The sequence below is a fragment of the Anabas testudineus genome, chromosome 15 (assembly GCF_900324465.2).
Source record: "Anabas testudineus chromosome 15, fAnaTes1.2, whole genome shotgun sequence".
NCBI classification, from domain to species: Eukaryota; Metazoa; Chordata; class Actinopteri; order Anabantiformes; family Anabantidae; genus Anabas; species Anabas testudineus.
Genome location: NC_046624.1, coordinates 17338255 through 17355815, shown reverse-complemented (window position 1 = coordinate 17355815; position 17561 = coordinate 17338255). Strand labels below are relative to the sequence as shown.

The 17561-nt window shown below is 41.9% G+C and overlaps 1 protein-coding gene across 2 annotated transcripts in view; it reads right to left on the bottom strand.

Moving 5' to 3' along the window:
* Nucleotides 1-1184: 1184 nt before the first annotated feature.
* The window catches only part of peli1b (pellino E3 ubiquitin protein ligase 1b), a 32391-nt gene continuing 16014 nt past the window's right edge, over nt 1185-17561 (bottom strand). For both annotated transcript variants that reach the window (XM_026355584.1, XM_026355585.1), the window contains exons 2-7: nt 14240-14526; nt 9850-9979; nt 8792-8893; nt 7224-7421; nt 6624-6812; nt 1185-4100 (exon numbers count right to left, since the gene is read on the bottom strand). In XM_026355584.1, coding sequence (XP_026211369.1) covers nt 3522-4100; nt 6624-6812; nt 7224-7421; nt 8792-8893; nt 9850-9979; nt 14240-14322 — 1281 coding nt within the window. In that variant the 5' untranslated portion in view covers nt 14323-14526 and the 3' untranslated portion in view covers nt 1185-3521. The remainder of the gene's footprint in view (nt 4101-6623; nt 6813-7223; nt 7422-8791; nt 8894-9849; nt 9980-14239; nt 14527-17561) is intronic.

The following is a 17561-nucleotide window of genomic DNA, read 5'->3' as shown; positions in this document are numbered from 1 at the left end:
TGTCTACAGCTTTAAACCTGAACTTTGAGCCCCTTAAATACTAGTAAAGCACTCCACCTGAAGACAAATCAACACTATTCATCACTCCCGGATGAACACACAGCAAAAATAATAATCATATCCGAAAATATCTTATGAACGCATAAAACGCAGGCTATTAAGCACAGTCAGCCTCCTGTCTTCTTTTAAGTATCTAAATTAGTAATAAGCATATTATAGATTCGGACCCTCTGACATATAAACAATTTAAGTTTGCATGAGCCAATAATAAAACCACAGGTGGAAAATATGTCCAAAGACGGTTTGACATCAGCAACAAGGCCACACGTAACATCATAAGACAAAATACTGAAATGCAAACAAATACTTAAATATTGCAGATAAATGTAAAACTTCATGGTGCCAACTCTACATGACGACCATTTCCAACCCATTCTTAACAAAAAATGCCTAATACTTATATTTTGGCATTTCCTGAATCGTCATAAATTAATCTAGTATATAAAGATTATAATTATAATAATAATTCGATTCAGTGCTGAAAAAATATTTAATTCTAAAACACTTCTTGGCTATAACAAAAACAAAGATGGCGACAGGAAATTACGTCATTACTCAGCGTGTGATTTCCGCTTCTTAATTGGCACTAATTATGGTTTTTAAAAGTTAACGTCAATTTAAATCTCCCATCTGTTTTATGCACAAGAGGCACAAACTGGAGCTAATTCAAAGCCAAACCCTCCACACCACAATCAGCTAACGTTACTTTACCGGAAACACGACACCTGATGCAGGTAGCAATGAATAAAACATATACCTGCCTTAAATCCTGGTATAGTAAGGTGAGTTGAAACCAGAAGCTAGATGAGAACCAGGTCCTACAATGATTTATCCTTAATAATGTCGGGTTTGTACACCTGAATGAAGGTGACTGGAAGTTACGCCTACCAACATGTGAATTAGCCAATCATGGCAAAGCACACTGCAACTAGCTGGTGCCAATCAGCCAATAGAAACACTTGAAATGTTTGTTGAATTTAATTATAATGTGAGACTAAAAAAAAACTTTAAAGCTGTAAATTCATTGTTGTTTTTCTTAATTGTAATTTCCACTTTTGTAGTTTTTGTAATAACCTCATGCTGATTATTAATATAAAATAAAACCCAGCACACAATGAAAAGTGTCACTTTTACACTTTATTGTTTAAAGTTGTTACAAAAAAAGTGTTTGCTGGAAACATTCTTTGCTTTTGTCTTACAAGCACAAGGAGACTCAGGACAGGAGAAGAAGAGCGAGTGGAGGGAGGTGGGACGGACAGGGAGACGTGTGTTGAAGTAATAACAGGGTGGAGATAACAGTACGGAGACAGAGTGAAGCCCTTACTCACACACTTTGTACACAGAGAGAGACGCGTTACCTCAGAGTCTGTGAAACAAAATCCAAACAAGACTGGGTGAAGGAGACTGAGACACAAGAAGGTTAGAATCCAGAATAGATTTTTACTTACGAGGTATCCTCAGAAGACCTTAGCTTTGAGAGAGAGTGTGTGTGTGTGTAGGTGTGTGTACAGGTGACACAGGTCATTGTTTTTCTCCCTGAGGTGAGTTAGTGTGTTGCAGTACAAGTGCTGGGGGATACTGATGGAAATTATGTTTGTGACGAAGTTCTGTCTGGACACAAACTGAAAACTGCAAACATACAATCATCATGGATACACATAAATTACAATCTCTCTCTCTCTCTCTCTCGCTCACACACACACACATGCTACTGATTTGTGTATACTGAGGGATGAGTGTGTGTCTCGTTCTTATGGCGACTGTGGCCGCATGAGTAAAGTGGACAAACAGCGCTGTTAAAGGATGTGTTCAGAGTACGCAGCAGGAGTCGGGGAGAATTTGTGCTGTCACAAATGTGCAAAACATCAGGACTGTCCTCTCTGAGCGTTAGCAAGCTAGCCTGGGTGTCTGTAGTTTTTCCTGAACTAGAAAGCGCATCACAAGCTGTAATTTAATATCTGAATAACAGTTTATGAATGACACATTTTAAATTGAATGATGCTTTGTAATATATAAACACAACAGTTTTTTAGTGTATAACAAAAGGGCAGTCCTGATATTTTGCACTCGTCATGTCTAAAATACTCCTTGGAGACCACTAATTGATATAATGCCCTAATGAGAATACAAACAACCACGAGGAGAATTTTACAGCTCAAATTAAAGAAATGAAGCCATACACGTGTTTGTGTTAATCAAACCTGAGTCAAACACCTACAGTCGTCTTTTACTAGAGTGTTGTTGTTGCTTCCTGCACTCTGACAATTCAGGTGAGAAAGAAAAGAAGCACATCCTTGTAAGTGTGGCGAAACAAAGCACGACTATTCAAATAATACCCTAAATTATGAAGTGAATCTGTTTTTAAAATTAAATAAAACATGGTATTATCAGCCTCCAATAGGGAGCACAAATACTTGCATTTTAAAACACTTAAAACGATAAGGTCGGTTTTGGTTGTCAGAATACTGTATATGGCTAAAATAATGGTATTATTGCTGCTTTACCTGTGCAGGTAAGCCCCACACTGTCCACACTGGTCTGCTGCTGCTGCACCTTTGTCATTTAAACAACATCAGCATGAAGCATTTGTAATAAAAAGGTATTTGACAAGGTCTAGTTATAGTGAGTGTGTATATGTGTTTGTACAGTTTGTTGTATGATATTAGCTACATAGCTGCAGTACATGTGACTGGGGGGGGGGCATGAATCACCCAGACTTTAAAGGGAGGGAGCAGTCATTCAGGCTGTCTGAGCATTTACACAGACGCCTTCGAGACTCAGTTTCCCATAATGCTTTAGGAGGTTTCTGTTCCAAATCTATTGCTTTGAATGTGAAAATGCTGTGGTGACGCCAGACTAGTATAACTGAAGGGTTAACACACACACACACACACACACACACACAGAGTGAGTGCGCGCCAGAGGACGGGGTGTATAAATACGATAAACAGGTTTGAGACGTAAACAAGGGGGAAAGACGCAGAACGAAACCCTCAGAACACACCTAGAACTTTACATCTGATTATTAATATACTGTATTTTCAATTAAAAATGCTAAATAGTATTGACGTTAGGTGTATCTGACAGATAAAAGATGAAGCGATGGTTCCCGGGCCATAAATAAACATCTTTGTTTAAATTAGCTCTACACAGATGTATATTCCAACAATAAACATGAACAAAAACCATATGTTTGCACTAGGGTAAGTAGTAATTTAGATAAATACTGTTGTTGAAAGTTCTTTCTGACAAACAGACACACAAACTTTACCCAGCAGAGTTCTTTGTTTGGTTTTTGTGTCTCTGGTTTCACATGAAAATATAGAAATCTTTGTTGTCATTCATGAAAAAGCAATACAAAGGTCACTTTAAAATGTGAAAGAGACAAAAGGTCCAGTTTATATTTCAACTGCAGAGGAAAGAAACAGCATCCAAACAAAAAAAATAACTCCCCTCCCTGCCTAGTCGAGGGGTCCCTGGAAGATGAGCCGGATGTAGCCCTGTTCGCCAGTCAGCTGTTGGGCACAGAAGGGGCAGGCGGCGTGGAAGGTGTGAGTACCGTGCGGCAGCGGGATCTGGCTCCAGAAGGCCGCCGTCTTCTCCGAGCAGACGTGGCCGCAGGGGTTAAAGGCGTGAGTGGGCGGTGCGGCGTCCACGTAGAACCCGGCCTCACAGCCCAGCCACAGCGGCACGTACGGCCCTTTGGCTCGACACATGGGGCACTCCCTGTGCCGGCCCTCCCGGCCCTCCCTCTCCTCACGGTGGTTGCCCCAGTTGTGGTAGCCGTGAACGTGGCCGCACTGGAGGTACACCCACGGCTGCTTCTCGTCCGGCGTGTCCTTGCGACGCATGGAGGGGAAAGCCAGTGTGTTGAAGCCCACGGGGCACTGCGGGCGGGCTGCGTTGATCTCCTGCCTCAGTGCTTCCAGGTGTTTGAGGGTGGGAGTGCGCGACAGACCTTCAGCCGTGCGCCACAGCAAGGTCGCACCACAGAGGTCGATGAGAGAGCCGTCAACTAGCTCCTGAGACTCAGTCTCCACCTGAAGAGACAGAGAGAGACAGGGGAATTATAGATATAGACAGAAAATGGAAATCTGGATGCGTTTTCTATTTATTTAAATGTCTCTATATGATGTGGTGCAAAAGCAGATTTATAGCAGATTCCTCCATGATTAGATTTTTTATTTTTTCTCACATTTTTACATCACTGCATCTAAAATAATCCAAATATTTAACTTTAAAAACGCTCTCATGCTGTCTGACACTGAGGTTTGTAGTAATTGTCTGAGTACTGCAGGTGGCAGTGTAACCCTGAATGTGGATTTCAGGAAGGAGGCAGCACACCAACAGCTGGAGGCAAGATGACATGAGGAGATTAGAAGCAAAACGACAGGGTGGGAGAGCGGGAGGAAAACTGAGTGAACTACAGTCGCAAGGAAGCGCTTAGTTTGCCTTGGTCGCATCAGACACTGTGGGAAATTCCACGTTTAGATAACCAGAAGACAACGGAGTGGGACAAAATCAGAAGACAGAGGGAGGGGGAAAAACCCAACAAACATAAACTATTTTTAACGAGTGATACACAGATGAGGGGTGGGGCAGCTTCCAGGGGTTTTGGTGAGATCATTCATGCTGACACTGTGAGTTTTGGGGAAAACAGCAGCATTACAGCACCACTGGCTGACGTGTCCTTCCTGGTTTTTAACCTTCACTTATCCAGTGAAGGTCTTTCTTCCTGTCTGCTGCTGCATTCATTAACCTACCGCCACGTCCCCCCAAAAAGTGGACGATTTGAATAAATGCGCGATCAATAAATAACTACCCTCAAGTTTAATGATCTGACTGCTCTGGGTCAATTCAACCCACGTCGACTGCCACACGCTCTCACACCTCGACACAGTTATAATTTAATTACACTAAAGTGGATCATTTATCAGCAGAAAAGCTTTTATTAAACACAGCAGGAGCTCAGACACTGTGCTGTGCTCATTTATTATACTTTACAACAGCCCCCAGAGCAGGCTCACTAAAAACCACAGTGTGTGTGTGTGTGTGTGTGTGAACTGCACTGTAAGATATTTCTAATTACACTGGCTTCAACCTTGTGTCAATATCCAGAAGGGCAAACAGCTTCTCTGTTGGCAAAGCTGAGCGAGTCCATCCAAAAACTGAACCAAACCTGCACACGCTTCATCTGTACCTCACAGTAACTACCACCTGTCACCCAGCGTTCACAGCTTCATATTAAATAATCAAGGTATTATTTTTAGTAGGGGTCATGTTTTCTAATGATTCATATTTGCTTTTAAACAATCAAGAGAGGCAACGTTACAAAGAAAACATTTGAAATCTAAAAACCACTCCACAGCACACCTCGGGTACCAGTTACCACACATGCTTAGAGACCTTTTTCATCCCATTCAATCACAAAGTCCTTCAGGTGTTAACCCTCACTAACGCTGAGCGAGTGAATGCATTCAGCCTGACAATTACACCCCATCATGCTCTATCACTGTACATAATGAAAGTAAGTGCCTTTTCATAGCTGACAATCTGAATTGTCCATCAGCTGGTAAATAACCGGTGGTTTCTGTAGTGGTGGATAATGCACACAAGTTTGCTCTCTGGATGGTAAAGAGCAGGTGGAGATAAGAGAGTTGTTTATTTGTGCTGCCTTGAAAACATGTGGGGCACCAGATAAAGAGACAGACTGATGGTAGAACAGGAAACAAGCTGACTTGTCTTGATTTGTATGTGAAGAAAAAAAAAACCAACAAAGATGATTAAACACAGCACGAGCGACTGAAATCCAATCAGGCAGATGCCGCAGGCGGCCGCGCTGACGAGACGGCAGGAGCTCTGCAATTGGCTACGAAGCTCTGATGTCAGCCGGAGGATCCCCTTACAAGGTCCTGTTACACAATGCTTTGACAGCCAGACCCGTTTCCATGGAGATGGTATCCCAATAACCTCCCGGTGGTGTTAAGCTTCGACTGACCTCCTGCTGCCTGAGTGACAGCGCCGGCATGTGGGTATGAGGACGAACGAATGGATTTTAAAAAATTAAATAACAATAGAAACAGATGGTGTCAAACAGAACCCAGAACGGGAAACATCAGGTCATCTAATTCACACTTGGTCTATAATGATTCTACCAGCAGTCGCTATGAACAAGTGAAAGAAGCTGCTCGTGGTGATGAAGCTACAGAGAATTATCACCTGAATCTGCAGCTTCCCTCAGGTTTAACAGACTGATTTGGGATTTTCTAACTGGTAACACAGCACTGAGGTGCCTAAATGTACTTTAACTCTTGGTTATAACGTTCCCTTCTCATGTCTCACAGTGGTTCCAGGTGAAATGCGTCAGTATTCTGTAAGACATGAGGAACAAGATGCACAGCCCTCACTCAGTGCAATGCCATCATCTTCAGCCAGAGCAAGCAGCCGTTTCTAGTTCTGAGGCTCAACTGGATTTTAAGGTTGGTGCAACATCTAGCTGCTGAAGAGACGAAGATTTTGATGAAGAGTTTATGTTTTAAACGCGACTGTGCATCTTCTCTCACCATCTTTCCCCGCTGTTGCGCTGAGCGGGTCTCCCGCAGGGTGAAGACGTTACCGCAGACTGAGATCTCCCTCCAGACGCCCGGTTTGGAGTCCTGGGTGAAGCCGTTTCGGGGGTGCATCACCAGCACGCCGTTGGTGGTCAGCCCGTCCATTTGACCGTCAGACGTCTTCCACTTAGCAGCTTTCTCCTGAAGAAGACAAGGACATGGGCGGATGTGATGAGAACGGGGAAAGTTGAAATATTAACTACGTAGTCGTGAACCAAACATCTGTACTACAGTAATTGTTATTTGTGTGTCACTTTTTATATTAGCTGCATGAAATGTCTGTAGGCCAAACTGGAGCTTAACAGAAATAAGGTAAAATGTCAATTAACCAGATGCAGCTCCTTAAATATAGGTATGAAAGTGTGATTGGAAAAAGAAAACAGGTTAAAAGTTTTGCATAGAAAGTTTTGACTTTCATGTAACCACATCACAGGCTGACGTCTTTCCATCACTTATTTGTCTATGATATTCTGTCACGTGTTTCCTCCTTTTATCTTTTTGTCTATAACCTCACACACACACACCTGCATTCACACACAGCACACAGCTTACCCCTAGGAAGATGTTCTTGGAGGAATCGAAGCCTGCGGCATAGATACGTGCAGTGTAAGGCGGCGTGCGCTGGCACATGATGCGGCAGGCGAAGCGGGAAATAGTGCTCTGAACTGACTGAGTGTCTGCATTACTCTGGCTGCCCGCCACCGTGTCCGTCACTACAAAATCTATTGGACTCTCTGTCGATCGGCCAATCTGAAGAAGAGAGATGGAGATGTGTAAGCATGAGAACATTACAGCTATGTAATAATTTAATAAACTATTTTCTGTGGATACTAACAACAAAAATATAAACAAACGCTGTTAAAGGGAATAAAGGAGATGATGTACAATACAACTAATGCAGAACAAAAAACACCTTTCTTATTTTAAACTTCATGAAGGTCATCATCTACCGTCATGAGACAATTTATGAGCTGATTCACATTCTTTGCCATTTTGCTTTATAACCTTGAGGACACTGTGCACTGTGATGATAGGTATTTTGCTTCTCCTGACAGCTACCTGCACCATAATCACTGCACAGCACAGACTCCCAGAGTGTTAATGCTATAATCAGGCAAAGAACAGGACACCTTTGTAAAAATGCTGCATGAACGATATTTATAGTGCACAAACGAACGCTGTTGTATCATTGATTTCACATCTCAAAGACCTTTATCAATTAGTACACAATAAAATCAACACTCTGTGAAGATTAGACCAAATATTAACTAAGTAAATTTACTTTTACATCTCATTGAGTTTTAAAAACCTGACCCAATTATATTGCAGAAAAAAGATATTACATGCTTGTTTTTACTGCTACTGTGTTTGAGTTATATTCATCATTTTGCTCAACATCTTGGTAACTTCTTCATACATAATATATAACATCTTAACATAACTAACAGTTAAATACTTAAGTTATTCATCATCATTAGTGATTTAGCTGTAGGACAGAACAAGAGCTACATTTGAATTTCTTTACATCGTGACAAATTGGCACAATTAAACATATTCCAAATTAACAAGTAGTCGTTCCTGTTGCAAAAAAACCTTTTTATGTACAAACAACAACTACTAGATTACTTTGATACAGAAGAGAAATTAAAATTGTGATGATTTCCACGCAAGTTTTGGAATAAATAATTTGTAAATGGATTTATAGATGTATATTCTATATTGTAAATTTAAGTTACACTTAACCTAAACAACATGTGTGTCCTATCTTTGTGTTCTGATTTGGCAACGGTTGGTGTGAATTGCATCATTTAGGCAATGTTAATGATTTGTAAATGACCTTAATTGCCATAAACTTTGTGTCATCGCTGCTGCATCAGCTCCAACTATGTCCATAAACAGGCAATGTCTAACTTTCTGTCATTTTTAAGACACTGTCATACACCTGCCTATTTCACCTCAAAGAGTTTCACATCTCCCACATGGTGCTGCTGAAAACCTCTACTCTTAACAAATTTTATATTCCAACTCCCTTACTGAGTCCAGCAGCAAAGTGGAAAACATAAGGACTGCAAAGTGCTTGTAAAACTCCAGTCGTGGTGATAAACGCTGAGGCTAGTTACCTGGAACATGTCTGTATTGCTGTCATGGGTGTACTCCACCACCACCGTCTGGGCTCGAGACAGAGTGTAAGAGATGCTGTGCTGGTCTTTGTTGCTTATGGCCTGTTGAGACAGAACAAAGATGTTTAGCTGCTCTAATGAACCAGAACATGCTTTGTAACAAAAACACTCACGACGTCCACTCCAATATCCTGAGGGTGAACAACAGATAGGAATAGGAAGGGTGGAGTGGGTGAAGAGTTCAGTCATGTGGTCACTAGCTGGAACTCAGTGTCTTTTTGGTCAGTCGGGACCACCCACAGGACAGAAAAGGACAATCACTCCTCCAGACTCTTAAAATGACTGCAGCTAACAGCCTGGCCGGTGTGTGTGTGAGTGAGTAAAGGTACTGAAGTGTCCACAGAGAGCCCATTAAGTACAGATGTTAAACCAGAAAAGAAAAAGGTCCTCTCTCTGTCTCACACACACACACACACCCTTTACAATCTCCAGTTCACAGATTGTGGAGGATTTCTGGGCGGCCTTGTAACTGATGATGGAAACACACTGGGAAACATGACTTTGTGAGAAAACGCTTGAATACCTTCCACTGGACCGTTCACCCTTATTTCTCTTATAAACCTTCAATGTGTTCCAGTTAAATGCTTTATAAAAAAACACCTCCAACCTCAACAACGCTCCTTTTCCTTTTGCTGCTAACTCAGAGAAGACTTGCTGAACTCTTTCCTTTTCCTGTGTGAGTTCCACTGTGTGCGCTACTCTAATATCGCAGAAAGCAAACAGGATTACATAAAAGCCTTTGGTGGAGCAGCACAGGCCAAATCCACAAACTGGGTGTGTTTATTTGATGTTGAAGACAAACAAAATCACACACCTACAAAGACACCCTTGTTTTTAGGACAAGGAGAACAGAGTGTTATTTATAACTGATGCATTTCTTCATTACTCAGGTTGATTGTTTCATAAACCTTCAGACTGAAACCGCTGACTTGTTTTGTGATCCCTGGGATGACTAAATGAGACAGTATTGTGTGCTTATATACATGTGTGTGTTTTACCTTGGCTGCCTGTGGAGAGCAGGCGACATGAACTGTGCTGGGCTTCACCCCGTTTGCCTTCGGTCTCTTACAAAGTGCGAATCGGCTTTTACGCCGGCCTCGGTCTCCATTGGGCAGAGAGCCATTGTACCTGCACATAGACACACAAATGAGCACACGTACGGGACACACACAAAACAATGGGACATTATTGTCTGAGCTGCTGTATAATACACTGGAAAAACAGTCATTGTGGAAAATGCTTGAGGCATTTTGTTGCATCGCCCTAAGACTACGTGCACACACACACTCACACAAATAGCAGCCTATATGCTTCATATATACTTGCACATCAAGTCCCCATGAACAACAAAGCCCTCCAAACATAACCCAAGAAATGCTGAGAAAATAAACACAGCAGAGAGAGACTCATTTAGCCTGATACATGGCTGGGGAGAGGAGAATAAACAGAGGCGTTTCCTCCGACAGAATGGAGTCTCTGTGACTGTGCAACACCGGGCCTGTTGCATCTCTGTGAGCGCGTGTGTGTATCTCGTTTAATACCTTAAATTAAGAAAATACTCACAAAGCATTCGTAATCTCCATCTAACGTTCAGCGCATGAACCGCGTGTTTGTGTGTTTTCGAGAACGGACTTAAACTGACCCATTTGGAGTCAAAACAGAGGTTTTGCAGAACAAAGGGGTTAAAAGGTTTTATTCTTTATTGTTTTAGACAAGCCGTCACCAATGTGAAGTTATATTACTGTAAGCAGCACCACGACTTTATAAATATTACCACGTACATAAACAGTGCTCACTACTTTAGCGTTGTTATGACATCCAGAAGCCACAAAAGTTCTGGACTCTTCTAACTATATGTATGCAAAAAAGCTAGTAATTTTTGGCATCTTCTGTCTAGATGTTAACAAATATATAAATGCTATACTTATAAAAAATACAATACCTAACGAATGATTACCATTGCATTAAAGCTGTAGGAATCAAGAGTTTAGGTGTGTACTGTCAATAAAACAGCTGCGACAGCATAGCTTAACATGCTTCTGACCAATCAGACTCTTAAAATGAACCCACCCACTAAACTGAGCCAGGCAGGTTGTAAGAGCGCCCAGCCTGCAGCTAAATGTTTCTCTGAGAGGGCAAATCTGCTGGGATCAAAAAATGCTGGGAGGGTTTATGCGTATCCATGGTGAGGGAACAGAGCCGCAGCAACGTTTGGGCAGAGTAACCATTGCAAGAGCGTAACCATGGTAAAGTCTGGCCCGTATTCGCAGAGCGGGCAGGGCAGTCTGCTGGAGGAAGCTCCAAGTGTTGCTCCAAGCTCAAACTCAGGTTCCCAAGAGTAGAAGTAATGTGTTCGCGCGCATGCATGTGCAAAACAGCAATAGAAAGGCCTAGATTTAGTCTGTGAGTGTGTGCATGTACAGGTTTGTCCTACAGTGAGACAGTAAGAACCAGAGTTAGAGAAAAGTTTGTCTGTGCTGACATACTGTTACTCTACAGTTCCCACAATTAGCAACAAGGTGTGTGTTTGTGCTCCCTGCAACGGTAGTAAACCGATGCTCAGTGTGCAGCAACAAGCTGCCACTTACACAGTAAACCTATAAAAGTATAAAAACAGGTTGTGTAGGTAATTACTGCCTATGACTGAGTCACTCTTTTTACATTACAAGGTTAGTAGACTAAGGTGGGGACTGCTAAATCTACGATATGTTTATTTTTAAACATACTGTACAGTGCTTAAAACACGGCATGAAAGAATAGATATTAAGAGACAAACAGATGTTAAAATGTGTCTCAAACTAAAAATAATTTGTCTGCAAGTGAACTTTAAACATATTTGACTCCTGTAGTAAGAGAAGAGGCCCGGTACTTCGTGATCACTGCAGATGCAAACCGTGCAAATCACCTCTGTATACTGTGCTCAGATTCAGATTCAGTCATGTCACAGCTGTTCAAACAGCGCTGACTGGGATTCTCCATTAGTACTTGGTTGTGTGAGCCTGCTCTTGTTCACACGGGGGTCCCACTGAAATCACAGCACGTGTCTCAGCCTGCTGGGAGAGAAATTGTGTCCCGCTCTATCCTCACTTTCACCCAACGTACCTCTATTGTCCTTTACACCCCAACAATCATGTAGGAAACTAGAGCCAACAATTAGGCAACATATTTTTTTGCAGCAACTGAAGTGAAAATGAAATGAATTAGAGTTTAATTATCACGCTACAACACTCTAGGGTGATGCGTTCTGGCATTGCTCTGAGAAACAACGGCCTGAAGGAGCACATCAATTCAAACTGTGACATCACGAATTGGTCTGTTTATCATAAGGTCAGTTTAGGACTAGTCCTTCTCTTCTGCTGGCATGACTCTTATTAGGAAATATAACTCTTTAGCATTTAACAGTAAGTAGCTAGAACCCTCACAACAGGGTCCGTATGTGCAGCCTAAATATCTTTTTGCACCCCTTCAGATTCTGTTTTCACTACATGGTGCAGCCGTTCACAGTTTGTGACTATTTATGTCATCCAGAAAAAAGTGCCACTGATGAACTTTTGAAAAGTGTGACTTGACCTAGATTTAAAAAAAAAAAAAAAAAACAGGGTGGAAAAAGCAGAGCAAAACGGAAAACCGGGGTTCTCCTTTGTAGAGGCATGGAACTGCATTTACTGCTGCTGCGTTTTTCCACTAGGAACATTTTCCACAGTCATGTGCCCGACAATAGCTCCAGCACAACGCAGAACAACAAACTGTGAGTCAGCTGAGAAACCCACTGTGCGTCTGTGTGAGACATGATGAAAAATGTGTACAGTATGTGTGTGTGCGTCACAAGAGCATTAGAAATGGTGTGTGTGTCCATGTGCATGTAAGGAGTCTTTCTGGCATCTGCATTCCTCTGTGGAGTGGGCTGGGAGGGGCAGTGGATGGGAATAGCCCCTTGGGGAATAAACAGGAGACAGAGGGATAAAGGAAGTTAGAGGAAGTTGGAGAGGGTGTGTGTGTGTGAGTGTGTGTGTGTGTGTGTGTGTGTGTGTGTGTGTGTGTGTGTGTGTGCAGTATGCTGAAGATACATGAAGATTTTAGCTACAGCTGAGCACGTCGAGTCAAAACAAATCTCTGCAGGAAGAGAAAGCCAAGGTGCTGACGATGAGTATCCGGAGCAGCTCCCGGCCAAAACTGATCTCATCTTATTTTATATCAATCAATGTGGTTAATCTCGTCTTCCCAAAATAATAAATTATAACTCTGGCGGGACAATCCCATGTTTGTGCACCCTGGATCCCTGCCTCTTTTCACATCTCATCAAGTCTTTAACTGAATCATTCAGAGGCTTCGTCTGCTGGGCTTTCTAGAAGACAGCTTCATTGACTAATCAAAGTCTTTCTACAGTAATTTTATAGTGTGTATTCCCACAGGACACTAGCTGTTGTTTTCTTTGTCACCAATGCCCATTGTTCTTAAGCTGTGATTATTTCTTTAATTATAAAGTGCCATGTTTTTATAGAGTAAACAAAAGAACAATGCATAGTCACACCAATTAAACCACTCATTGTGTGCTGCACCATGTTCAGACTGTGTGTCTGTTCGGGCTAATTTACAATTTACTGCCTTGAAGGAGCCCTGCGGAGCTTTCTAGTAAAGAAATATGAATTATATTTAGGTTCAGTGTTTTTCAACAACATGCATTAAGTGGATTTTTGTGTTTGAACAAGCAAGCTAAATGCATTTCCATCCACGTACAACATTTTTTGAATAGTTTTTTTTAATATTCAAAACCAAACATCATTAATAGCCTTCTCTACTCACTAGCAATTGTCTTCTTCTTGCCCTTTCTACAATTAGTGTAAAATCTATGTACTGTATATCGTGTATTAAATGTGAGTCTGGGTTCATACAGCTAGATTAAAGCTTGGGACAAATCTGAAGGTGAGTTTCATCAGTCAAGATTGAGCACAAATCTTACAACTGAGTAAATAATCTAGAATTCACTCTGTGAGTAACGACTAGAGCTCTGGTGGTAGACAACCCCAGAAATCCCACGAAAAAAGAAACGGTTGCATTTTCTGTCGCACCAAAATAAAGATGAATGGCAACCAGCAGCTTGCACTGTTTACGTGCAGTGTAATTTGGGTGGAAAAGGAGGAAACAAACATGTTTGTGTGAGATGCTGCATGGAGAGTTGTGGACAGCACGGGCTGTATATCACACACTGTATGATTTCATGTGCTGACTGACCTAGACTGGAACAGACCCAGTTCAACGTGGTTCAATCAATCATCACGACCAAAAAAGACATAATGTGTGTCCCAGTCTTAAGAGATGTTTGCGCTTGTGATGCAAATGTAACTCAACTTCATACAGGTCGGTGTCGGTCTGTGATTTTATGCTTACCCCAGCACAATAAGCTCTCCATACTTCACTGGCACTTTGGTGGAGGCGGTGGTGGAGATGTTTTCCTGCTCTGGGGAGTACATTGGGCACGGTTGATTGAGGGTTTGGAGGAGGAGGATAATGGGAGAGATCCAACAGGGTGTCAGGAAGGGGAAAGAAGGGAAAGGGAGGGGGAGGTGCTGATCGAATGGAGCACAGGGGAAAGGAGGAGAAGGAAGGGGAAGGGTCAGCTGAGCCTCAGCTCCACCCTCTCATGCTTCATGTGTCTGTCGGTCGCAGTGCTTGTCCTGAAAAAAAAGGATGAAGACAAAGATTAGTGTGTTTACTCACGTGGAAGCATAATTCATCTATACCTTTTAGTCGAAGTAGTATATATGTTATGATGAATCTTTGAACATCTGTTACTCAACCTGGGCCTCTTGGATCTCATAATCTCACCAACGCCCGAAGCAAGGCGGGCCCAGAAATGCAACCCTCTGTCATTTTTACCATGGGGCACTAGATAAACAACTCCTTCTGGTTGACGAGGGAATGGGATGGGACTTAATGGACTGGTGAGTATAAAGACGCAGATGGGACAAGACTGTCAACCTCTTCCTCGTGTCAACAGTGTGAATCGAAGTAACAAGTAGCACAGTGCAAAGGGAAAAGCATGAACACTTCTACCCCTTCAATATATTTAGGATCACTTAAAATGCTGAACCTGCTCAGTAAGGTACAAATGCACACACCCACACACACTTCAACCTTAACATTTTCCTGCAAAGTTTCAAATAAAAAGGCCTTTATCAGAACAGGGACTTGACTAAAGCTGGGAGTAGGTGTGACATATTCTTGCTGAGTGAGGTGGGTGTCTGTAAATGCTGACTCAAAAACATAAAAACACACATCTGTCTAAATGCACAGGAAATCACAAAGAGCCACAAAGAGATAAAAATAAGAAATGGGACTTTCTTTTACAGTAAGCGATAGCAATCTCAACATGCTGGGTTTAAGTTTAACTTGTAATCTTTCTTGTTTCTAATCCCCTGTTTCCCATTTGCTAGACAAAAAATGAGAATTTCATATGTTGGGCTATGTTCCCATCATTGCTACATTTCCAGAAAGAGCAATACTTCTCCTACAATTCCTAGAGAGCCTTACTGCAGAGCAAAAGATGAATAAAGCATGTGAAGTACAGTGTGGATGATACATGGGAATGTGAGGGGCATTGTTCCTCATAGAGTCCCAACAGGCAGAGTGGGAGAAGGAAATATTCTTCTTAGACACAATGTCCGACATTTTCATCAACATTAAACGCAGAAACGCACTGCAGAAATATTTTGAGATAGTCATACACTGAAGGTTTGAGGCATCTAAAAGCAATCCATCACCTGAACATACTATCTGAAAGACAGCTACACCGTATGGTTGTGGCATTGATGTCATCACAGTGACGGCAGCTTCACTCACAGATTAGTCAGTTTTCATACACTGAGGGTGACAACTGAGCTCCATGCATCGCTCTTTAATGTGCAGAGTCACATCTGCTGGAAAATGGCCCATTGCACCCATTGTAAATATGCAAACAACATTTGTTTCTGATAGCAGATATCTGACCTGTGCAATGCAGTTCTGTTGGAACAGGTAGCACTTAGTTTGATGGAGTGGATACAAACATGACTGAATTGTTTCCATGTAACAAAAGGACTGCACAGCGGTGTGAACATAGATCGCAATCTAAAAATGATTAATTGTGCAGCCGTACCTAGAAACATAGAAGGATTACCTGGCAGCTATAATTTTAGGGTCATGTTAACAGCAGTCTGAGCACATCACCATTATGTCATAGAGAAAACATCACATAATTCTGCCTGGTGTCTACAGAAAGGTCTCATTTATCCATTAGCCACAACAAATATTGCACCGCCAATTATACTACACTCTAAACTAAATTACTTAACAAGAAAAAATTTGTAAATTAGTTCTGTGAAAACCCTCTTTAGATGATCTGTTGTTTGCCTGTCATACAGGTGACACCCCACTTCAATCTGATTATTTAGGCTCGACCAGCCTACCTGCTAAGTGAAAGCTTACCAATGCATATATCAACATTTTTCACAACCTTTCACGAATTAGCACTTTGAGTTTTAACTCACATACCGATAAGGTGTTAACAAAGTGTTAACACTTAAAAATAGGCCTGTTTCAGTATGTTCTGTGCATCACACCACCAACATCAGTATAACTGTGAACTATAAACAGCTTCATCACACACAGCTCTAGGAGAAAAGAGAATAGAGGTGAAACTTTGGTAGTACAAACAGGATTCACACCGGGGTTCAGAGCCTTTAAGTTGAGACAAACACTTATTTAATTCATCCAGCAACTTCTTATTGACATTTTCTAAACGGAAATCAGCAGGTGGTGGGAATGGCTGTGAATCTTTACAGCTTTTTTCCTGACAGCAAACGGGGTGGACCAAAAATGATTTATTATGGATGGCGGCAATAAAAGCAAAATGGAGGACCGTGAGGCGTGTACAGGAAGAAGGGGGGATGTGAGGACGTGTGGGTTGGAAATTAAAAAGTGGATGTAAGCCTGAGCCCCACCTGCTCCCTTGACAGAATCTGGGATTAATCCCACATAGTCACAAACATGCAGCGTTATCAGTGAATACTAAAACACGATACTCTAAATTGTTTGGATGGAAAATCCTCTCCGTTTACACAAACGCTCTCACGTGTGCACAGTCAGTCGTGTCGAGGGAGCAGTCGACCGACTTGCCAGGAATTGATTTTTACATATGGATCCAGACACTCAAAGACAAAGAGAAAAATGGATCTGGGTCCTGTAGTCCTTTTATCAAACACATGTCTACAATGCACTTCTGTTTTCGCATACTCGACAAAAAACTGCTGTTCAATCTTGACAGTCACACTTTGAGTGACAGCTTTATTCTTTTATTTAACCTTTGATAATTCACTTGGATTATGCTGCAAAACAACTCATTGATCATTGAAGTGGCTCAGGAATGAGTGAGTTTACTGTATATTTGGTGTCTCTAGCACACATTATACATATGGGTGTGTTTATAATTTTTTAAGTGGGCCTGACTAAGCCCTCTGCCTTTACAACTCATGCATGACACAGAGCTCGGTGTCTGTGTGCCAGCTGCTGCTTAGCTACCGAGACACACGGTGGTACAACAATACATCCAGGCTTCAGTGAGACTGCTGGAAAGGGTCACTGATTGAAACAATGTGGTGCCGACAGCAGAAACGGCAACCTCATAAAACTTTACTGAAAGAAGACATGGATGACACCTGCCACACCTCCCACT